The 25337-nt window shown below is 40.2% G+C and overlaps 1 protein-coding gene across 1 annotated transcript; it reads left to right on the top strand.

Annotated features, from left to right (window-relative positions):
* The first annotated feature begins 3441 nt into the window (after window positions 1–3441).
* SST (somatostatin) lies at window positions 3442–4912 on the top strand. The gene is made up of 2 exons (XM_032875617.1): window positions 3442–3701; window positions 4542–4912. Exons 1-2 carry the CDS (start codon window positions 3564–3566, stop codon window positions 4752–4754), a joined length of 351 nt encoding a protein of 116 aa, XP_032731508.1. The 5' UTR covers window positions 3442–3563; the 3' UTR covers window positions 4755–4912.
* The last annotated feature ends 20425 nt before the right edge of the window (window positions 4913–25337 follow it).

Raw genomic sequence — 25337 nt, 5'->3', positions numbered from 1 at the left:
AAGAATTTGAGTGAATCAATTTTATAGAAGGAGAAACTGAGGTCCAGAGTGGGGAGGGCAGATCAGTAGCAGAAGCAAGACTCAAGAGCAAATGTTCTTTCTAACAGGCCTATGAAATGTTCACTGCTCTGGCCTTCTCCTTCATATTATATAAAAGCCAGAATCTTTTTCCATATAAAGTCCTCATTTTGAGAAAGAAACAGCATTTTTATATCACAATGCAGTCTAGTTTGTCCCTTTATTTCTTCAAACTTAAACTCTTTGATTTTTAAGGCTGGAAGGAACCACAAAAATTACCTATCAAGCCTTTTATCTTGCAGATGAGGAAAGCAATGACCAGCTGGATCACGGCAGATCCAGAACTGGAACGTAGGTCTCTCAACACCCAGTACAGACACTTTGTACTTCCCTGCATTGCTGAAGGTTGAGCATTTATATCTGCTCACAATTTACTCTTTCTCATTAAAATGGGTTTCTATGCCTCATATTGGCAAGTAGTCACCCCCAAATGTACATTTCATAGGGTGGTGGGATATTGTTTCCAGGTATCTATCACATGGAAGAGACCTGGGTGCTTTCTGTAGACACTTGGCTCCTGGCTGCAGGATGTTCAGCTAGGTATCTCTTGCATCCTAAGAACAAGGAGGGGGGTGTGAAAGGTTCTAACATGGAGTAACACCCTCCCTCTGATCTTGCCACTTCCTGGTTGCAAGCCTCTGTGAAAGACCTTATGCTCTCAGGCCCTTAATTTTCTTCTTTGGGAGATTGGGCTAGCATGCCTTAATGTGCAGATGAGGAAGTACTTTGTGAACCACAGAGGGCTGCATAAGGATGGGGAGAGGTGATTCCTGGGGACCAAGGGCTGAAATAGCTCCTCAGTACAACCGCAAACCTCTCCCCCTTCCAGGCTTTGGAACTTGGAAGAGAAGCCCTGGAGGTTGGCTGCAGAGGGCTTAGGTTGGGGAGGTATGAGGTTCCTCTGGGCTACATCAATATTTATGCAAAGCTTGATCATGGAGGCTTTTAAGGAAGAATTCCCGTCCCCTTTTGTCCTGGCTTGTCTTCTCCAGTGGTTCTGAGATGCTTAACAATGCAAGGATTATAAAACAAAACCAAACAAAAACAAATCCCAGAAATCAACTTATCCACAACCCTAGCACTTCAGCAGGGCTATGAAGGAAGTAACAAGACCCAACTACTCCCCTATAAGTATTTACATAGCTAGAGACCTTGAGTACTTTTCCTGAGAAGCAGGAGAGGGAGGGAGAGGCTAGAGACAGAGGCTGGGGTAGGTAGATAGCCAGGCTGGATGGGAAGGGAAGTGCAGAGAAGGAGAGAAAGAGCCAGATCTAACCAGACTGAAGTCAGAAAATGATGGCAGAGAGGGGGAGCTGTAAAGAGGAGTGAGGAGAGGGGGTATAGAGAGAAAACAAAAAGATAGAATAGGAAAGATCCTGAGAGAAAGTCAGAGAAAGGTTAGGGAAAAGGAGAAAGAGGAATGAGAAGCAAGGACAGAGGCAAAGGATAAGGACATGGGAAGAGAGGAGCAGGAGTCTGGGGAGGGGAAGTCATAGAGATCCCAGAGCACAGAGCAAGGGAGTGGGGCTGCAATTTGTTCCTGGGCTAGCTGCTGTTATAGGAAAACTCTTCTTCTCTGCTCAGTGGGGCTGCCAAGGACCAAGTCTTGGCCAGAGGAGATATGAGCTTATTTGGGGGGATGGGGGGACATGGTGCCTGTGGACAATTGGGCTGATATAACTAGATTCTGAGTCTCCTGTCAGGGGCCAAGGAGTTTCCAGGATATATAGAGAAAAATAACATATAGTTCCTAAGTTGGGTTCCTCTGTCCCAGATTCATTGCCCTCCTAGACTATTCCAACACATGTGAGTGACTTTTTAATGCCCCAGTTGTGGCTGGCCTTGTCTGGACCTGCCAAACCCTGGAAACTTTAACACTCCTTGTGGACTTTCTCACAGCCTTGGCTTACAGACACAAAAGGACATGGTTACAATTCTCCAAGCCATTCAGGACACCTCCCAAATCCTCCTGCCTTTGAACATGGTAGTTTTGGTCTCAGTATTGAGAATATATACAAGATGCATGGCTGGGGACAGTATTGGTCAAGTTCTTTGATTCACTTGATTCCTGGAGACAGAGAATATCTTTTAAGCTTTTGATGAACTTGAAGGACATACACTGCTAGCCCTAGAAGAGCCTGCAGAGATCATCTAGTTCATGCCAGGACATTAGCTAGTTCTTCTTTGATAACAAATTATTTTGGGTAGGGGGGAAGCTGTTGAAACTCTGGTCTGGAGACCAAACATCCAACCAGACTACAACCACAATTCTAGGACAGTATTTCTTAACTTTCCTTTTAATGTGTGTGGGGAGCAGGGGAGTTCTGGATCTAACCAAGAATCTATTGATTCTATTGCCACATAGACACAGAATAGTTCTCACATGTGTTCAGGGGTTTCTTGGATTTTGCATGTCCAGAGTGGAGGTCCTTGACTTAAAACTGATCCTCCTGGCCAGGGATCTAATAGATACCTTAGAACTGAGTGAAAAGACCCCTGGTATTGAAATGTGGAAAATTTGCCCTTGCTGAAGCTGTGCAATATTTGGGCCAGAGCATTACACTACCCATCACTAGACTCAGCAACTCAAACTCTGAGGTTTAGTACATGGTTTCTGAGATCGCTTTCCAGCTCCAGGTTTTGAGGCACCAAATGAAGTCAGGCTCACTTTTTAAATATTTAATATATTTTGTCACAGAAGAAAGGCAGGCAGACCAGAAATCTTGCAGCTGCTGAGAAAGTGGGATGGAAGGTGAGGCTAAGGTACTTTCTCCACCAGTGTAGAGATAACCTAAGTTCTTTTAGAATCCATCACATCTTAATTTCCAAGACTTTTTCACAGAGATAATGGAGAAAGAAATGATTCACTCCTAACATCCACATTCCATCTCAAATCTGTTTTTAAAAGAATGATTCTGAATCCCCCCTTCTCCCACACAAATACTTCTGCATTTGTCTGACCCTCTTAAAATGTTTGAGTATGATGAAAGACAGAGTTGTCTGGGTACATTCTGTGTCTGCAGGGGTGTGATGGAGCATTTGCTTCTTCCAAGGCTGGGGGTTTGAGTGTATGTGTAATTTAGTGTGAGCGTGTGCATATGTATGAGTGAAATCATGGAATGTGCGTGTGCACAGCAGTGACAATATAAAAGATTGTATAGATACTGTGGTATGTGTAAAATCATGTGGGCCTATGTGGGTGAAAGATTATGATTTTTTTTTTTTTAAGTAAACCACTTTGGATTGTGTAGCCTCCTCTTACTTCTGTGATTGATTTCACGAGGGTAATGGTGCGTAAAAGCGCTGGTGAGATCTGGGGGCGCCTCCTCGTCTGACGTCAGAGAGAGAGTTTAAAAAGCGGGGAGCCGGTGGAGAGCACACAAGCCGCTTTAGGAGTCGCGAGTTTCAGAGCTATCGCTGCTGCCTGCGGATCGTCTCATAGAGTTTGACCAACCGTCCTCTCGCTCGGCTTCCCCGGCGCAGAGATGCTGTCCTGCCGCCTCCAGTGCGCGCTGGCCGCGCTGTCCATTGTCCTGGCTCTGGGCGGTGTCACCGGCGCGCCCTCGGATCCCCGACTCCGTCAGTTTCTGCAGAAGTCCCTGGCTGCTGCCGCGGGGAAGCAGGTAAGGAGATTTCCTCGACGTCCTCCCCTCCCTCTCCCGAATCCCTCAATCTTCTCTTAGCCTTTAACCTACCCCTTTGGGTGGATTTACGAGGTGCTCCTGAAGAGTTTCGGTGCTCTTCTGGGTCCCTCAGCTCCCAAAGCTCTCAGGAAAACTTTTGAAGTCCAGAATCTCCTCTTACCTCTCTTTTTTCCTGGTCAGCGCATCGGTCACAGTTCAGGTAAGTTCTCTGGCATCAAAGAAAATCCCAAGACCCGGGTAGCTGAGCAGGAAGGGATGAGGCAGGCATCCCGCAGGGCTGAACGCGGAGGTGCTGGCCCAGGTGCTGAAAAAGAGCGGCCTTCTGAAGGCTCCCTTCCTGAGGAGTTCCTCCCTCCACGTTGCTAAAGGGCACCCTGCAGACAAAACACAGTATGTTTAAGATTGTGAAAGGTCTCGTTCTCCACAGTTAACTTAGCAAAAACGGTAAGAACAATTCCAGTGTGTAGCTCATGAGCTGGGAATTGAAATTGAATTAAACTGTTGGCACTGTTTTATCTTTGTAAAACTGTATTAACAATCTTCTATTTCTGTGTGTATGCGTGTGTTACATCTATAGAGGCAGGAAACATGCAGAAACATTTGAGTATTTTTAGTGTATCTGTGTAACTCGGTGATATAGGAACTACCCTTATTTTTATATCCTCAACTGATTTTAAGTGTGCAAAAGTGCACAGCTGTGAAAATTGGGTTTGGGGTGTAGCTGAAACTGCTTTCCAAGTTAGGTTTTGCCATTTCTTTTTCTCCATCACCCACCATCATCCTCATCCCTTCTCTCTATATCCTTTCTACCCTCTACAGGAACTGGCCAAGTACTTCTTGGCAGAGCTGCTGTCTGAACCCAACCAGACAGAGAACGATGCCCTGGAACCTGAAGATTTGTCCCAGGCTGCTGAGCAGGATGAAATGAGGCTGGAACTGCAGAGATCTGCTAACTCAAACCCTGCCATGGCACCCCGAGAACGCAAAGCTGGCTGCAAGAATTTCTTCTGGAAGACTTTCACATCCTGTTAACTTTATTAATTATTGTTGTCCACACAAGACCTCTGATTCCTTTCCTCCAAACCTCATCCCTCTTCCCTAATCTCCCAGTCCTCAGCAAGACCCTTGCATTAGAAATTGAAGACTGTAAATACAAAATAAAATTATGGTGAAATTATGAAAAACAAAAATTTGATTTCTCATTGTGTATCTTTTTGTTCAATAATATGGGATTAGTTTCAGTTATTATTTCAATCAAGTTACTTGAGTTAGGCATTCTAAATCTCACAGACATAATATTTAAAATTCACTGTGGTAATAAAAGTTCTGCCCTAAATGGAAAGCCTTATAGTTTGGGTCATTTCAAACAAATAATTTCAAATAACTCTATGAATTCTAAATTTAACCCAGTGGCAATGATTGAATAAGGCTGAAGCAAATATCAATTACATATTAAATACAATTAAAATTAGATATTGAAATGAGTATTTATGGGTAAATGGGTAAACAGGCTGAGATATCTAACTATCCACTAGGCTAATATGTAAAATACATGAAAAATGGAATGGAGGAATCATTTAGAAGCTGAGGGAAAGAAGCTGGCTTAAATAGCTAAAATGAAGTATTGAGCCTTTAAAAATTGTTTCTTATTTGTGGACATTTATCTACAGAAACACCACTGCCTTTATATCTTCTTTGACAATCCTCTCCATAACTGAACAAGGCTAAAAGGCTGTCCATATTTTAAAAGGAAGCTCTTAAATTTTTTTCTCAGGGGAAAATATTACTTTTGTTCTAAATTTTCAGATGAGAGTAATATGGGTTGCAAAAAAACATGTGTATTATTTACCCAGTGAATGCTATCTATTGAAGGTATTGGAGCACAACATTATAATTGCTGGGTAATTGAAGAAGAGATTTCAAGCCTTCTCTTGATTTGATCAGAGAAAGCATCAAATAAAAATGCAAACTATAATAAAAACACTCAATACATGCTAGCTAATATTATTAATATTATAATGACATACTGAATGGTACCACTCAAGACAGAGATTAAAACGTTGCTAATTTAACTCACAGAGACTCTAAATCGATGTCTCTTCGGGGAAGTCTGTTTTAACTATCAACTGTATTTCTGAGTAGCTGCAGTAGAACAATAAACCCAATATAAATACATATATTCAATATAGATCCCCGTAGTGTGAGCTTACTGATGGCAGTGTATAAACATCTAAGAGGATCTTTATAGAAAATATTTCTTTTGGACAATATACATTTTAATATGAATGTGGCTTAGCAGAATTAATTCCTGAACAGCTGATCAAACAAGAGAGAATCTGAGCCACTTTACTAATCTCTGTGAAAATAGAAGACCCTTTGAGGTTCTGGTGCATCTTTTATTTACAAGACATTTAGGAGGGAATTAATGTGTGTCCGGTTAGGAGATCTGTCTGTGTTAAATGCCTTATGTACAATTGGTTACCAATCAACTCAGTGAAGTAATAGAATCACATTATTATGATTAAAGCACAGAAGAGAATACAACTTAATTGTTTTCTTTGCAGCGCATAGATTGTATGAGTGCCTGGGGATCTTAACTTTCTAGTATCATCTTCAGTTGTCAATTCCCAACAGCAGTATGAAAATAATTGGCAAGAATTATGCAGTGGTGAGCCTACATATATATTTATTCTTTATTTAAAGCCTAAACTGAATGGAGCATTTGATCAAGGTTAATTATCTTTCAGCCTCAGTTTTACCACCTTCACAAGCAGAGGGTTGTACTGGGAAGGAGAGTCATATCCCTTCCAGATGTGACTGACATTCTGTACTTCAACACTGACAAATGTGCCAGAGAGGTACTGAGTTTTTACATTTTAATTAATAAATGGAATATAGCTCTTTTTTAATATATGGAAGTTTTTATTTTTTACTTCCTATCTAGTTCATTTGCATTCTTCCTACATTTGATTCACTGAGAGAGTCTAGCATTCCAGCCTGTTTATCAGCTAGCCACAATGAACCATTTAGGTTATATTTTCCTTCCTCCCTGCCACAGCCACAGACTTCAGCAATTCTCAACAACCTGCTACTTCTATTAACGGGAGGGCTTGACTAAGGTACTCCTCTTTTCTGGACCTTAGTTTCCCCATCTAAAAATAGGCATACTAATGGAACCCATTCCTTAGAGTTATGAGGATTCAATAGACCATGAATTGGAAGTTCGTAGTAGGTAATAAGTAGTGGTAAACATTGAATGTTAATGGTGCTAATTTTGTTGTCACTGGGCTATGCTTTCTAGCTCCTCTTTCTTTATTTTTGCTGTGTCTTGTCATTTCCACAGGTCCAAATGTAACCCAACAGTCAAGATTTATTTTATATTCTTGCTTCATAAAATTCTTTCTTTATGCCCTCGGTTGGGATAGCTCCTTTCTCTGAGTACTTAATCTGCATCTCTTCCATGGTGTTTATTTATCCCTTCTTACCCTTTATCATGACAGTATGAATGTATGTAGGAGAATAAGTATTTGTGTGTTAACTTCCAGTGAGTAGACGTATATCTGGTTCATAAGTATAGTTCACTCAGTATCTCATAGAATGCTTTGTATAGTAGGTTCTCAGTGTTCATTAAAGAATAAATAGTCCATGAGGAATCTTAAGTGACACAAATCTCTACTTACTAGGTGACAACATTCTTTCTTAATGCTTTAGTTGGCAGGGGAAAGTGACATTACTGGCTATTCTATGTGATGCTGGCATGACACTAGAAAGATACAGCATATGGTTTTGATTTTAATAGCCATAGCAGCATGTGATTAGCAGACTCATCCATTTTGGAAACTTCAATTAGTTTAGCTTTCTTTCTCTCTCTCTCTTTTTTAAAGATTTTATTTGTTTATTTAACAGGCAGAGATCACAAGTAGGCAGAGAGGCAGACAGAGAGAGATAGGAGGGGAAGCAGGCTCCCCACCGAGCAGAGAGCCTGTGTGGGGCTCAATCCCAGGACCCTGGGATCATGACCAGAGCTGAAGGCAGAGGCTTTAACCTACTGAGCCACCCAGGCACCCCCAGTTCAGCTTTCTTTAACCATATTACAAAGTTCCCCAGTTAGGCTGTTGTATCAACCAACCATGGGGCTTACATTTACCAAGAAAAGATTCATCAACACTTCTTTCACATATGTGATTTCAAGATCATGCACATTCATTTTTGATTCTAATGCAGCACCAAATTTTTTGGCCTTGGCTCAGACTATTCTCAATACACAGATAATTCTATTTTATGGTGACATAAAATAAAACTTTAATTCTAAATGTCAGACATGGAAGAGGGCTCAAAGGTCATCTGGTCCTCACTATTCATTTTATTGAAGGCTAACATAAGGAGAGGTGAAATTATGTTCCAAAGCTACTTAGGGAGTACCAAAGGTGCAGAGATGGGGCAGAGATGGGGCAAAGCCTGAATTCCCCCTCTCTAACCTCTTATTCTACTACACTTCCCCTAAGTAATCTATTAAGTAAATAATTGGTGTATTTCTGATGTGAATGGTAACTTTGTCCCTGAAATTTCTTCACCTTCAGCTATGCAGCAGGCCTGCATCTGAGAGAGAACAAGGCAATTGATACAAAATAGCTTCCTATAATTATAGAAAGACATAGGAAGAAACAGTTAACAGTATTGATGAAGGGGAAAGAAAACTCAAAGGAGATAGTCTTTCACTTAATTAGCCCCCAAAAGCAAACAATGAATCTGTCTTAGAATGGAGATGTCAAGGTTGTCCCAGCAAGTGGTGGGACTCTCACTCACACCAAGGAGATGGAATTGGGCCTGGAGAGGCCATCTTCAGAGAAGTCAGGAGCCATACCTACAAGACTAGGCAGCATACACTTCAGGGACCACCCCAAATTCTTTAGGAGTGAAAATGAGCGCTTTGATTCCAGAGGTGCAGTTTTTCATTACCTAGAATGTGCCTCAGTGTCAAGGGCTTGCTGGAGACTGGGAGAGAATTTGTATGGTGAGGTCTCTGTTTTCAGGGAACTGAGTCTAGTAGGTAAGACATAGTCATTAAAAATGACCAAATACTAAAATGGAAGTTCACCTAGAGTACTAGGAAAGAAAAGAGGTGTCAGCAACTCCCTCTTTTCTTTCTTTAAGTTATTCTTCTTATTAGTTTTTAAATTATGGTTTGAAGGTCTAAATGCTTTTATTCTAGATGGAATTAATAAATTATAGGTCTAATGATATAAGGCACACTTTCGCAACATGATCTCAATTAGGTTTGAAAGTGTTAATACTCTTTTACGTATGAAGAGGCCGAGAATCAGAGAGTTTAAGTAATTTGCCCAAAGATGTTACCAGCTGGTTTTTGGTGGAATTGAAACCAGGTTGCCTGATTTCCAATCCAGTGCTCTCCCCACTGTATCTTAGGGGAAAGAAGTGAATTACAGGGAAATCGTGACTTGCTGGGCAAATTAAGAGCAGATCAGCTCCCGACCATCTAAATATAGCTCTTTTGTATATAACACACATGGGTATTACTTCTTTGTTATTGTCAGAGGAGAAATGGATTTAGGCTCTGGGGTTGAGATTTGGTTTTGTGACCTCATTAGGGGCACTGTTTCCAAAGAACTGTTTGCCATCTTTCCTTTCACACGTTTAACGTCATTGTAGTTTTGTTAAGTGAACGAATAAACAAACAAATGAAATTCACAACCTCAGATTTAAGCACTCCTTTTTCTATTCAATTCCTCACACACAGGTTTCACAACAACTCAGGCTTGGGCATTTTTCGCCTGAAGCAATTACAAATCTATTAGTCCCCATTTTTATTCTACAAGCCATGGAATCTGCCTCACTTATGACTAGGTAGTGGCCATATCTTCCTACCTCTGCTCTTGTATGTGTATCTTGTGAAAAGTGGTCTTGAGGCTGGGATTTGCAGACCTGAGAAATTTCATTGAAATGTACAAATGAGGTCAACTTTTGCGAAGTAGGCTTTTATGCCACTGAAGCTGATACAGCTCTCAAGGTCTCAGATAAATATTCTAGGTCACGTAAGTACTCTCTTTCCTATGTTTCACACGTCCCTGGAATAGGGTCCATTAAGACACTGAAATTGTTATCCAGATATGAAATAGTTTTATTAAAATAAGCAATATTTCAAGGAAATTCAGGCTTTTAAAGTAGAGTTCAAATAGTTAAGAAAGATAATGCATTCTCAGTTAATTGCTGGTTAATTATATCTTTCTTGTATAAAAATATGAAAGTACATTTTCAGTTCCAATGCTACATTAAGGTCAGATGGCACACTTTAGGAAAGAATGCATTAAACTACGCTAGAATTGCTGTCCCTGGCAAAAATTTATTGACTACAAAATACACATTAAGAAAATCAAGATTTACAAATTTAACTAGAACATAGCTCTTCCTTCCTTTTTTCCCATCAACATTCTCCCACTCACTCCCCAAAACAAGGACAAAAGGCAATGATTTTACCAGACTTCTCCCCAACATCTTCATCATCATTTTTGTTTGTTATTATACATGTAACAGCATGGTGTACTCATAAGACCACTCAAGGTCTATAACCTTCACAGTGTCTTCTGGAGCTTCCTGGCTCTTATGCTTTTCCTCTCTTGTGATTTACCAAAACACGTATTTATGGATCACCTGTTTGTCATTGGAGGGGGCAGATTCCTGATGTCACTGCTGCTGTCCTTCTTCTCCTTTTTCTCCCCAGTCCTTCTCTGATGCCCATTCCCTCCCTGACAGTAGCATCTTGAATTGTTTTGGTGTACTGTCTCCTGTGCTTGTCAGCCAAATTGGACAAGATCAACTCCACTTCCAGCCCAGTATTGATTTTAGAATGGATTAAGTCTTTTAAGTATGTACCATCCCATGGTCCTAGACATTGGTTCATGGCTAGGCACATGGTCAATCACAGTAAATCTTAAGACTCTTTTGGGCACTGTTGGGACATATTTTTCTGCTGATTATGTATAAAGAAGGATGAAAGCTTCTGTCAATCATATTGAGACTGGCAGTGTTGTCTGAAGGTCTGCACTGCGGAAGGCACAGTGCAGTCATGTAAGGACACTGGGTCATTGGTGTCTTTGTCAAAGTATAGTATTAAGCTTATCCCAAACAATAACAACAGCAACATTTTTATTATACTTATCATATGTATGATCTAATAAATTCTCCTAATTTTTAAAAAAGAGTTTAGTTTTCCTTTATTTTAACCAAGACTTTCTTATATAGACATTAATGCTACCTCATATTGCTAGCAGTGTATGTGTGTGTGTGTGTGTGTGTCTGTGCATGTGTACACATGCACACTTCTATGATTCCATGGTTATGTCTTTGTTTATGTATCTATAGCTATTTATGTTTTTATGCTTATCCTAACTTCCCTATTAAAATAAAAATTCTGAGAGGAAAAAGTTTAGACTCTACTAGACTGTGTCTTCTTGGAAGCCCATTATGTCACAGGCTTATACCTGTGACAGATACAGATACTGTTGATAATAAAGGTGAGAGTGGGTTACAGTTGCTTAATCCTTTTTAATTTATTTAAGTATTATACAAATGTTATCTCATTAAATATTCATACATTTTATAATTCATAAACTAGGCATTAGGGCAAAGTTTATACCTCTGTTTTTTTACAAATATAAAAACTGATGTTCAGAGTGTTTGAGTTACTTGGCCAAAGCCATAGATGACTCATATGACAGAGCTTATAAAATTAAACGTAGCTCCTCTGACAAGTAAAGCTGCTCAACCATTTCAGTTTTAGGGACACTCTGATCGATTAAGCAATTTTAAAGATCTCTGAAGATCAAACTTCCTTGATTCCTGCTCTCATTCTGCTGCTTGTTATGGTAGGCACAAATCCACTGCTTGGTCCCTCACATCTCAGGATCTCACCCCACCCACTGGATTCAGGGAGTCCAACTGTCATCTTCCCATGGACCGTAAGTAGGAGGTGAATGAGTGGATATTACATGAAAAAATCACTGCAGTATTCTGACATAGTGTCCTTATTTTATCTACTCTCTTGACTTAGGGCTTCACTAGGAACTTCTCAAGTCCTCTGACTTGAGAAGTGTAACATGCTGGGGATGAGAACACTGTTGACCATACCTTGAGGCCTTCCCTGAGGAGGATCTACCATCCTAGGTAACATTTTATTTGCTTTTCTAAAATTGCCAAGTTATTACCAATAATATACTATTTATTTTGCATCCTGCTGAGTGGTTATCATACTGCAAAATGTGTCTGTGTATGTCTGTGTGTGTGTGTGTGTGTGTGCGCGCACGCACGCACGCGCATGTGTGTCTGCAATTTTTTAGATGATGAGTACTTTCAATTTACAAAATATTTATTGATAGTCTATTTCCTAGGTGGAAGCTATAAAGATTAAGCTAAAGATCTCTGTCCTTAGGCAGTTTAAAGTCTGAATGCATATTCACTGGTAAGTAGCTATATGATGAGACATTGGTCTGCAAAATGTGGCCCTGGACCAGGAACATTAGAATTACCTGGTAACTTGTCCAAAATGCAAACTCTTGGACTCAACCCCAGGTATACTGAGTCAGAAATTTGGGGAATGTATCCAAAAGTCTGTATTTTAACAAGCCCTCCAGGCAATTCTGATACACACTAAATTTTGAGAACCAATAAGGAAAAAAGGGGCTTGAATGTATTAGGCAAGTCACCTTGATAAAAATATTTAATATTTAATTTTAATTTTAATTTTTATTATTTTTAAAGATTTTATTTATTTATTTGACAGAGAGAGAGCTCACAAGTAGGCAGAGAGGCAGGCAGAGAGAGAGGCGGAAGCAGGCACCCTGCTGAGCAGAGAGTCTGATGCGGGGCTCGATCCCAGGACCCTGGGATCACGACTTGAGCCGAAGGCAGAGGCTTTAACCCACTGAGCCACCCAGGTGCCCCCCAATATTTATTTTTTTAATTTTTAAATTTCATTCCAACATTTTTATCAAATAAATTCACACATGAAGTTGAGGTTCCTTTTTATTTTTTTTGCAATTATGTTCTCTTTCCTCTCTCCTTTTATAGATAAACACTATAATCAATTCAGTGTTTACTCTTCCTGCCCATGGTTTTATATTTTTACCATGTATGCAGACAATCATAAATAATATGTTGGGTTGCTTTGTGTTTTAAACATCTTTATGAATAATAGTTTACATATTTTTGAAAGCCTACAATTGTGTTTTTCAGTCATTTTAACTTTTGCATAGTATTTCATTGCATAAATTTATCAGAACAATTTATGCATTCCCCTATTGATAAACATTTGACTTTTTTCAAATTTGTGCAGGGGAGAGAAGCTGTTGTTGTCTTTAGATCTTTCTTGGTGCTATGAGACTGGGTGATCTCTCTTTCCCAAAGAAAAAAACTAAAAGCAAAATAATTCTGCTGGCCTCCCAGTCCCTGTCATTAAGCTATAAGGATTCCGTGCTTCCGGGAAACTTTAACATTATAATTTGTTACATTTAAAAATTTGTATGTATAATGAAGTCAGTCTCCTTATTGCCACTCTGTCTTTCTTCATCCCATCAAGATTTGGCCACACTGAAATTGCTTCTTTGGAAATTGACTATAAAGAGAATGCTCTGCATCTCAGCAGAGATTCAATCTCCCTTGATTCCTATTAGTGTAAGTTCCCATTAGGCAGTCCCAGGGAGACAGACAACTAACAATTAAGACACCAGTTTTGAAAAGCTGAAACATGCTATTTAATATTCTACCTGGAAGGAGCTGAATCAAGAGACTGACCTAGGAGACTAAACAGCCAAGGCTTTATTTGTCTGGGTTGTTCACTGGGGCTAGGCTATGACCATTATAGCCCAAGGCTGTTTTACCTGCTATCCCTCTTTGGGAGTCTGGTAAACTTATATCTGGTATATTTCATTGCTGTAGCAATCCTGATGGCATCCTAGTGGTTCACCAATGCCCTTCAAATTCTGGCCTGAGAGCTGCCCCAGAGCCACATGTGGTTGGGACAACAGAGAATCTTAGCATTCTCTGGCTATGTGCTAATCCATCATTCAGAACCTGAACCTGTCCTAGGGGCTGTGTGCTAACCCATCATTCAATACTTGAACTTGCTCTACTATTTACCTATCCACAAGTCATCTATACTTTGCTTAAATTCCTCTAGTGATGAAGGACTTGCTGCCTGAGGAAATTTGGGGCTAGACAGAGCAAATCTAATCACTGCTTCAAAGAAAGCCCTCTAAATTTTTGCAGGGAAACCCATGCTTTGGTCCCCTCACTATACCCACATACTCTCTTCTCCCTCCTAGCCACCTCAATGCTTTCTCCTGCTCTTTTTTTTTTTTCTTTTGCATGTGACATGTACTCCAATTCTTTAACCCATCTGCACAAACTTGAGTGTGGTCTATTTTTTTGTTTTTGTTTTCTGAGAGTAAGAAAATATTCTAAAGGGGTGCCTGGGTGGTTCAGTCAGTTGATTGTCTGCCTTTGGCTCAGGTCATGATCCCAGGATCTTGGTATCAAGCCCCAGGTCAGGCTCCCTGATCAGCAAGGTGTCTGCTTCTCCTTCTCCCTCTGCCCCTCCCCTTGGCTTGTGCTCTCTCTCTTTCTCTCACGTAAATAAATGAAATATTTTTAAAGTATTTTTTATTGTGTTCATCCAGCCAACATACAGTATATCATTAGTCTTTAAAAACACAATCTAAAGGTCTAGAAAAGAAGGATTATAACTACAAGAGTAAAAGAATCAATTTATTTTTTCAATGGACTCTGCCTCATGGTACACTGCCTACATTGATTAGCTGTTGGTTGAAATGAAAGGTAATCTGCACTGGCTTTTGGTTCCATTACTATTACCAAATCATGGGAAGACATTTCCCCAAACACTGAGGACTCTTTTTTTATAAATAACAAAAGTGAGGTTTAAGGAGGAAAAGCATCATATTCAATGTTACATTCAGGATTAAAGCTTACCTCTCCTGATTTTTTTACTGGTACTCATTGCACCATCTTTCCAAAAGTACTCGTAAGTATCCGCCAGACATACGTTAACTCTAGAATTAATTACAGGAGCTAAGCTTTTCATAGATGGTGGAGCAGAGGCACGTGAGTGCTATTTCAAGTCAAGGGGATAGATAGCAAATACGCAAAGGTGGGAAAATGCAGAAAATGTTTCGAGAATGATAAATCAGTTCTAAGATGTATTACTCTGTTCTAGAATTTTCCTTAGACCTCAAAGAAGAGTTTAGGCTGCTGCTTGTTCATACTTTTTTGAGGTGGTTGATGCAGGGACACAAGTCTTTCTCTGAAATGAATGGAGGATAAATGAGTTCTGTTTTGAGAGAGTATGTGAGAATTTTTCAGTTTCTTTCTGAAACTAAGAAACATTTTTAGGGATAAAAATAAAAGTTTTTGCCATACTCTGCAAGTCTAAAATGAAAATGAAATGTTGAAGTAGGCTGTCAAAATATTTTTTGAAAAGTCAACCTTAAAATTACTTCAAGTAAAAGTCAGAGAGCTATTTGGAAGGCTGATCTATTAGCATGTAGCCTTTTATTTCTCTAAATTTCCGGCTATTTTAGTCCCTTTACTTCTTCTTGTATTTGTCTTAATTTTTATGAAAAGTTGATCACTTGATAATATCTATGACAAATATAAAATTCAGGACAAAGCATTAATCAGGAGTTTAGGACTCAGGGCATGACCTATGGGGTCATCTAATGATTATATGAAAAGGAAGGTCTGTGTTTTATACAGGGAGAAAATAGCTGCCTTTTGGAATTTCCAGTTAATACTGGCACAGACCGTAAGAGTTTACAGAGCGCCTTTCATAAGATTCAATTCACTGATTAAAGATAAATGTGAGTGTCTTCTAGGTGTGAAGCTCTCCCTTAGTGGTAGAGATATACCTATGAATATGACATAGTTCCTGCCATCAGGAACTCATGCGCTTAGGGGCAAAACAGCCTTAAAAACATAGCTATGACTAAATGTGATAGCAAATACAGGGATAGCTTACAAGCAGGAGCACATAAATTTGTTTCTAAGAGAGGGAGTATTGAAGACTTTGCAAAGGAGCTCGGTCCTGAGGATGAGTAAAAATCTGTAAGATGAAAAAAATCGGAGGATGATTCAGTCAGAGGAAAAGCAGATGTTCAACACGTTGATAAGTGACTTAGACTCATTTGGTGGCAAGTAAAAGAAACTCATTCTGTCTTGCTTAAACAAGAATGGAAATGTCCGATCAGGAGCCTGGGCATCCCATGATGCCAAGGCAGGTTACTGCCAAGTAACATAACGGGATCGAATAAGAACAAAAAAGAACCTGCTGAACCGTAGGTCTCTAATTTATAGCCTTTAATCTAAATTCTAAAATCCTAGTGAAGAATAAAAATCTGGCCAAGCTTGGGTTCAGAATCTATGCCAGCCCTATCAACATGACCAGAATGGGAAGATCAAGTGGTACAAAGATGGCTTCCAAGGCTCTCCACTGTGAGTGAAAGCATCAAAGAAAAAGGCTTGAAGATCGCAAATAGATTCTAACAGGGGTCTGCTACAAGCTGGTCTGAGACCTCTAATGAGAGTTAAAGAATTTTGGTAATGCCAAAGATTGGTATAGTGTGGAGTGTGTGTGTGTGTGTGTTAGTGGAGAAGGGGAGATCAAGGAACTTGAAGAGTTGGCATGAAGAACATTGTGAAAGTGTTTGGCCCTTTTGTGTTTTTTTTAGAGGATGAGGGACTTTTACAAATTCTGAGAGTATGATGAGAACTGTGTTTGGGATAGTTAAGTGTGGTGGTGATGTAGAAGATGAATTGATAGAGGATAAACTGAAAGAAGAGAAAGCAAGTTAGAGGTAGTGGAAATAGTTTAGGTAAGAGACAATCAGAGCTTTGACTAGACCACAGGGATGGATAAAATGGTATGAAAGAAAGAAATTCAGGAGAAAGAAAGGAGAGAGTATTGTAGCCTACTCAATGTGACTAGAAGGAAGCTAACGTGATTACTACTTTTTTTTTTAAAGGTTTATTTATTTATTTGACAGACAAAGATCACAAGTAGGCAGAGAGGCAGGCAGAGAGAGAGGAAGAGAAGCAGGCTCCCCGCTGAGCAGGGAGCCCCATGCAGGCCCGATCCCAGGACCCTGGGACCATGACCTGAGGCGAAGGCAGAGGCTTTAACCCACTGAGCCACCCAGGCACCCCATGATTACTAGTTTTTTGATGGAAGCAACAGAGTAACACAGGTGCCATTCCCCAAGACAAACAACAGAGGAAGAGAAGCTTACGGCAAGGAGAATAGGTTGCAGTGGGCATGCTGAGTTAAGGAAGGTGCTGAGGACAACCTGAGTGGGGAGGAGCAGATAAGAAGACAGACAATCCCTCAGGAGGGAGTTCTGGGTTGGAGATAAGATTTGGGAGTCAAACTCATGGGTAGTCATTGATACCAAGGGGTGAAATTTTCCCAGAAAAGTGTGGCAGAGTCAGCAGAGAGTGGGGCTAGCCTAGCCAGCTGTCTGAGGGGACCCCACAGTAGGAGGTGCACGAAAGGAAAAGACCTCAGACAGGAGGTTGAAAGGAAAGGCCATGGAGGTGAGAAAACCAGAAAAGATGTGTGTCTTGGAAGCAAGAACGAAGAATTTCTGGAGAGGGAATTTATCACCACCCTGTGCTATAGAACAAGTAGATTCGTTTTTGTTGGTTTAGTACAGATGACACAGGATGTTACTTTTATTTCAGGTGTACAACTTAGGGATTTGACAAGTTTGTACATTATGCTGTGTTCACTGCGAGTGTAGCTGCCAGGTGTCCAGTTACATCCCTATGACAAGACATTGGCCATATTTCTTATGCTGTTAGGCCAGGTAGATTTTATTTTCCATTTCACAAAGAGGAAACTAAAATTTGGAGACTGAAATGGCTCATCCAAATTTATACAGCTGATCAGTGCCAAAGATCAGACTAGAACTGACATTTTTTTTTCACTGTCAAGCCTGCCCTTTTTCAACTGCACAACACCACAATAGGGCTCTGGCAGAGAAATTCCAGAGCTGCCACTAAACTCTTGTGGAAGGAGAGATGGGAGCCCAAGGGATGACCCAACCTGCGGAACAGGTGTGTGACCGCCACTGCCTTGCCCCTGCCAGGAGTGGGCTGGGAGTCTTAGGTGGCTGGGAGGCAGCCGCACTGGCCTCTCCTGGCAGATACCCCATAGAGGCCAGCTCGGACTTAAGTGTGCCTGAGGCTGGGCCTCAGTTTCCTCTCTGGTAAAATTGCAGAGAGGCTAAAATGTTTAGTCTTCCATGTCTAATTTTATGATTCTTTTTTGTAACACAGCATATTGGGTTTTTCCTCACTGCAGAAAAGACACGTCCTTGTAAACTTTTGATTCTGTTCTTAAGCATGAGGATGAGAGGTGATGAGAGGCCCTGAGGAAAAACCAGAGACCTTTAGAGACGCAGAGAATGCAGAGTTTTACCAGCTTCTATAAAACCATGAGTGGATATGATGGGGAAACAGATGAGTTTGGTGAGGAGGCAGGGACTGGTGGAGTGGGAAGATGGAAAACAAATCAACTAGAGTGATAACAACAAAGAAAAGAAAGAAAAGGAAAAAAGACAAAAGAAAAGAAGCCTCACTAATTAAAAATAGCTGATACCCTGGAGATGCATTTAAAAGCAATCATGTTGGAATGTTCAAATTGAGAATAACAAAGAAATGGCTAGCAGAATCACTCCATACTCTGAGTCATTTTATAAAAAAAAATAAATAAACTGATATTAGAAAAAAGCTTTTCCATTTGCAAATTCTACCCTTGTTGCAGAACAAGAAAAACAGAAAACTTTCACATCATTTTCCTCTAGTCTTCGGGTGCTAAAATAAAAGGAGAATGAAATTAAATTCACTTTAAATGTTTTCCTTCCAGGCTGTAAAGCTGCTGGCGTCATTTATCTTGGCCCCGGCACTTATATAATCTGGGTGTCACGGGAGCCCTTGGAAGTCATTAAATAAAAAGAAGCCATCAAATAATAGAAAAGGAAAGCAATTAAAATGCTGGACCCAATAAGCCATTCAGAAGTCTTGATTTAAATGCAACCCCAGGACCCAGAATATTAGACATGCAAGAGTAAGAGTATTCCAATAAGAAAGATAAAAGGAGTTTAAAAAAAAATGCTTTTAGGAGTCCGGAGGGGACAACAGCTCCCCAGGGGCAAGGTCATCTCTCTTTCTAGAGAGGAGGAATACCATGGCCAACCACAGACTCTGGTAGCTCTCAGGCTCCCTGGGTGTTGGAGGGAACCTAGGTATTGGGCAGGGTGAACATAGAGGGTCCAGATCTCAAATGTAGAGAGCCTGCAGAAATAGAATCCACTAGGCAAGAAGAATACATCTCAGCCTGGGAGCTGAGAATTAAGGGTGTGCCCTCCTCTGCCTCTCCTTTGTGTCTGGACTACCTGGTTCTGGGAGTGGGCTCTGGAGATCTTGTGACAAAGGGTCTCTACTAGAAAAGGCACTGGCTCAGACAATTGGCTCTGTTTTGAAGTTACCCAGGAAACACAGGAACCTCTAAACATGTTCCAGAAGGTCGTCTTCATGGCTCCAACATTAAGACAGCATCCACCTGCTTCAGGATCTAATGGACTCCCTGGAGCCCCTGATCATCCCTGCATCTGCCCTTGATTGTCCCTGAGACACTGGCTCATAGCCAGACACGCGACCAGAGCATCTAGCATGTTACAGCACCATGTTTGCTATTTTCCACTCTTTCCAGGATAGGTTCAGAACGAGGAAAGACCAGAAATTGTCACTAGGTTTAGAAGGGGGCTTTAAAGTCAAATCTAGGCTTTCCAGGAAGGGCACAAACTCTCTGATATGGGAGTGAGAGGTCCCACTGCACAGAGCTTTGGAGTGCTACTACCTGCTCATTGCCATAGTCTGACCAGTGTGTCTGTTTGCCAAGTGGCTGTGCTGGATCTCCATGAGAATCTTACCTACTGCTGGAGTAGCCTTTGGAGACGCTCTGGGAAAGAGGGTCTGCTGGCTTTTTGACCTAGGATCACATTGGTGAGCCCTCAGATTAATTTTACTTTGGAAAGTGTCAGTTCATCACCCTTTTCTACTTCTTAGGGTGCCCCCTAAAGAAATCCAGGTCCTAATCCTTGGAATCCGTGAATTTTTTCTTGTGTAACAAAAGGGACTCTGCAGATTTAATTAAGTTAAGGATATTGAGAAGAGAAGAGTATCCTGAATTTTCTGGGTGGGCCCTAAATGTAATTACAAGTTTCCTTATAGGAAGGAGGCAGAGAAAGATTTGACAGAGAGGAAAGCAAAGGGATACTGATGAAAGGTGGCAAGGTGCTGACTTTGCAAAGGAAGGAAGGAACCATGAGCCAAGAAATGCAGGTCTGAAAGCTGGAAAGGCTGAGACACAGGTTATAGCTACTGTAAGGAGCACTACCTCTCTGAGACTCTGATCTGACCCAGTGAAACTGATTCTGGACTTCTGATTTCCAGAACTATAAGAGAATAAAGTGTGTGTTTTCTTATTTATGGTAATTTTTCATTAGTTCATGGTTTCATTAGTTTCATTAATTCAAAGTTCATGGTAATTTTTCAGCAGACACAGGAAACAAATACAGGGCACTCCTGTCACTCTTGGTATATTTTTTTAGGCTGAAGGACAAATAGAAAAAAAAAAAAAAGAAAGAAAGAAAACACTTTCAGCCCTGGGATTTAGACACACAGGTTCTAGTGTCTGGGTTTTTGTTTCTGTTTCAATCTACACCAAATACACAATTTCTCTTTGCTTAAATACAAGTGAACATACTCACTGACCTCCATACCAGTCTGATTTAGAATAAATGTATTTAGTAATAATGCCCTGATGCATTTTATTAGTTTCTGATGGCAACATTAAAGAGAAAGCCCTGAGGCACAGGCTGCTCATTTCATTCTTTCTAGATGGCAGAAACAACCGCCATTCTTTCTGGATGGATGGCAGAATGATTGGAAAAGACAGAACTTTCAGGGAGACCGGGAACTCTGCTGAGCTCCTCTTTCGTGGGACATAAGACCCCAGATTGATCACAAAATACCTTAAATCCTTAGGTTTCACTAGAGAAGGACTAGAATGTGCCACAAACCTGCTCTTTTTCCCATCTCTTGCTCCCATTCTCCAGGCTTCCCACATGAAGCTCGATCTCCTTGGCTGACCATGCCTGATGCTGGAGAGAACCCCAGTTCTGGAGGCTCAATACCAAGAACTAAGGACTAGGTTCTAGCTCAGACTTTGAGGGATGGATTTCAAAGGTTCTTAAGTCATCAGGCACATCTTACCATCAAGGAAGGAGGTGGATATTGAAGGGAAGAACAGGGTCTGCATGAGAAGCAAGCTTTCAGCCTGAGTGCTGTGACTCAGGTAAGAAATGATTCTCCCAGAACTAGGCTAGAAACCTGTCAGCCTAAGGCTATTTCTTGGAGTAGAGAGACTTTGACCTCCCTCAAGTGTTCTTGATTCACAGGAGCACAAGTCTCCTTCTTCTAGCCTCTAGGGATTGTGGAAGCTATAGGCTCAGCTTTGGCTTCCAGCCTTTTGATTCAAAGATTGGCTCAAAGTTGGAGCCAGGGAACCTGCCTGGAACTTCATATTTTGACACAAAGAAGATATCCTAGAGTTTGGAGTTTTCCAGAGCTACTTGTCTCATGAGGCAGCCCCAAAGCCTGTGGTAACCAAATCTTATAAGGTGAGGTAGTCATTGGAAACAGAAGTCATGATTTAAAGTCTTGACTTAAAGCAGCTCTAAGATGACTAGGAAGATCATTCTGCATATGTCATTACTCTCCTCACATAATTAAATAAACCTTAGCTTTCAATTCAATTTTGCAGACAGTTTTTAACTCTAAGCCTACCTACCTCTCTTTGCCCCCTTTCTCCCTCTCCCTCTCCCTTGTTCCTTCTTTTTCTCTCTCATAGTTCTTGCAGCATTGGAAACCTGAAGAAACTTAAATGGTAGAATACATTGGACGGAAGGCCTTGTCTTCTATCCTTCAGATCTTGGAAATAAGGTCAAAGATTAGTTAGTGACAGAGTTAATTACTAGATTTTAGTATGAGATAATCTTTCTTTTGCGTTATGTGGTGACACACTGCAAAGACTATCATTAAAGTGACTTTTATTTTAATATCAGAGTGACCCTGTTATGTTCCAAGAATTTGTTGTCATAAAATCACTGGCTGCCCTACTTTGCTGTCATTAAACTCACAGGATAACCACCCATCTTTGGGTTCTGTTTATTCTAGCCCTACATGGGCTTGCAGAAGCATGTCTTCTCATTGACTCTGTGGAGTGAATAATGAACCAGTAAGGAAAACAAAACAAAACAAAACAAAACAAAACAAAACACAAAAACCAATAAGGCATTAACATATCTTGAATCTAAGAGTTTCGTTACTGTCAGCAACTTGGATAAGTTTCAGAGTCCTGAGAATTTTTGTTGCTGTTGTTTGCTTGTTTTTCTATTTAAGAATCCACATGATAAAAGAGCACAGGACTTTAAACAACAACAGCACAGATCCTCTCATTTAATCCTTTCAACCTTATGAAATAAGTATTACTATTTTACACTGAGGTTCAGCGAGGTTATGACAGAGCTGAGATAGGAATCCAGATATATTTGACCTCAGAGCACTATATTTTGTCATCAACTCTGCATCAGATAAGAGTCGTTACCCTCAGGCATCTCTTCCTGTTGAACTTAGGTGGGTCTAGGATTGGTATCCAGCACAGGCAAGTTTCTAGGGGGTTTTGTTGGATAGGGTCTGTAGGAAAGCAATTTGATTAACATAATTATTGTAAATAATGAGAAATAAAGTTTAAGAGATGGAGAACCAATTGTAAGTCAGTTGGATACATTGGATTTGGTGTGAAATTAAAGCCACTTCTTAAATGGTCATGGGTAGAGGAGTGAGTACATAGGTCAGGGAATAGGCAAAAGTGCCAGTAGATGGGGAAGCCACTTCTAAAACCCCTCCCAGCATCCACTGGTTGAATTCAAGGCAACCTGATAGGACGGATATCCAAAATGATTGTTGGGTTGTGTAAGATTTGGAGGCCTGACCTCATGAGAGAACAAATCAAGAGACATTTTGGAGGAAAAAAATGACAGGATTTGATGACAAATCAGACATAAGACCTTAAGGAGAGGAGTTAGTCTGAGGTTCCTTACCACAGTGTGTGCACACAGATTTCTTTTATAGTTCAAAACTATACTGAGATAAGTACTCCATAAGAACAAAGCAAGGTATAGCTCAGGGATTTGGGGAGAATGTCAGAAAAATACTGGTCTCTGGAATTTAATTTAGAAGAAATGTATGACATTCATTGTACATGGAATGTTTCCAGGACATAATCACTTGGAGATGACTTATGAGTGTTGCTAGTGAAACTATGGCTTTTCCCTCTATATTTCTCTAAGATATTTCAGAGATTCCAGTTTCAAACATATATAAGATGCATGGTAGCCTGGAGCTTCTAATTGGTCTTGTCTTTCAGGAAGATGTGTTTAGGTGTGACTCTGACCAGCATAAGGTGAAGGGTACTTTTGTGACTGACTAGGGCAAATAATAAAGGAAAAGTGGAGAAGGAAATTTGACCAATGATTATAGTACTTTCTAAATGAGACAGAATCTGTTCTCCAGACCTGAGCAACAACAGGCCAGAGAAATTTATTAAGTTTCTCCATACCAGAAAAAAATATCTGAAAAGATAATCTGATTTCCTCTGCTCTGATTCTTCCATCACTAGACAACCTTCTGATGATTAATTCCATTTTCAGGGATCCTGATCCTAGAAATGGGGCATCTTGGGTGAAACAATGTCAATATATCATAATTAAGAAAATTAGTGTCAGGTTGTACTCTCAAACCCTTGTAAATTTGGATAGCTTGGGTCAGTTCCATAGAACATGATCTACCTCTAGGTGAACTCACCCAATTAAGGCATAAATTGATTTTATTATTATTAGTGTATTCATTTCTTAATGCTGCTATAACAAATTACCACAATTTATTGGCTAAAAGTAACACAAATGTATTATCTTAGTTCTGGAGGTCAGAAGTCTGAAATCAGTCTCAAGATATCAATAGGGCCATGTTCTTTCTGGAAGCTCTAGGGAAGAATCCTTTTGTTTTACTTTTTCCATATTCTAGAGACTTCTCATATTTGTTGATTCATGGCCCCACATCACTCTGTCATATCTCTTTCTCTGATCCTGACTTTCTTGCATCTTTCTTATAAGGACCTTTGTCCTTTGGACCCATCTAGATAATCCAAGATAATTTTCTCATCTCAAGGTTCTTAACACAATCATATCTACAAAGTCTCTTTTGCCATGTAAGACAATATATTCACAGCTTCTAGGAATTAGGACATAAACATCTTTGGAGAGAGCAGTTATTCTGCTTACCATGAGTATTGTTACATTTTGCCCAACAGATTAAGACCAAATGATCATTACTAAGGCATGGGTGCACTCTCAAAGTCTTCTTCTCCAAGACTGGGCTTGACCCAAGCAGGTCAATGGCAACCTTAAAATGGGTCTTAGGGAAAAACATTGGTCATGGCAAACTGGGAACCATGAATACAAAAAGGACTGTGCCCAAATGAAGGTAAGCAGAATGGTGATATCTTTGATATTTGTCACATAACGAACACTTGAAAGAAGTTTGCTTTCAGCCTTTAGACCTGTTCAAGCAGAGACTAAACTACTACTTGGTAAGAATGTTAAAAGGAGATTCAAATGATGGCAGGACTCAATGACCTTTGTTCTTCTATTCATTAACATCTATTAGTTTATTAAATGAATTGGATGGAGATGTTCCATTTTATTCAGGAGCTACTGTCCCTTAGTAGTCATTACCTAATGTATATTTATAATGATGAGTTCAATAAAGCTCAAAACTTACCCATAAGAAGCAAAAGTCCCAAATAACTAAATGAACTTTACCTCCCCACGGCTTCCATTAAAGTTAATGAGAAGTTAATAATGTCAACAGAAGTGACATAGTCAAATATTGAGAAACTTGGAGAACACAAGGACTCCAAATGGTATTGGCTGAATACTAATTCGAATATCTCAACTTCACATGGAGTGGGTAGGATAAAGGACAGTGAGAGGTTGTGTTAATGCTTTGCAGAGCACTCCAATTCTAGCTGCAGCAACATTGCCTCTTAGCCTGAAGTGTTTATCCAAAGAACCACTTCATTAAAAAAGAGTGGTTTGAGCTACTTAATAGCTTTACTTTCAAGTCATGAAGGTCCTGAAAAGGTGGCCTTGCCATAAAATTATTCCCATCCTGTCTACAGAAATGTCTGGTCTTCAACTTCAATCTCTACCTCTGCTTTTCATACTTTTAACTCTTTGCTGATGGTTTCACTTTGGGGTTATTTCTTGGTATGTTGTTATTTGTGTCCTATCTTCCTGTGCACAAATGAAGGAATGGAAGGCGTGGGAAAAGTATGTGAGTGGGCAACAAGGCAGGGCAGAGAGGGAGGCATCTCAGCTCTTAGCAAAATTGCAGAGTCCTAGAATA

This window comes from Lontra canadensis, unplaced genomic scaffold (assembly GCF_010015895.1).
Source record: "Lontra canadensis isolate GAN:19392208 unplaced genomic scaffold, GSC_riverotter_1.0 scaffold56, whole genome shotgun sequence".
Lineage (NCBI taxonomy): Eukaryota > Metazoa > Chordata > Mammalia > Carnivora > Mustelidae > Lontra > Lontra canadensis.
This window is presented reverse-complemented; position numbering and strand designations above follow the sequence as displayed.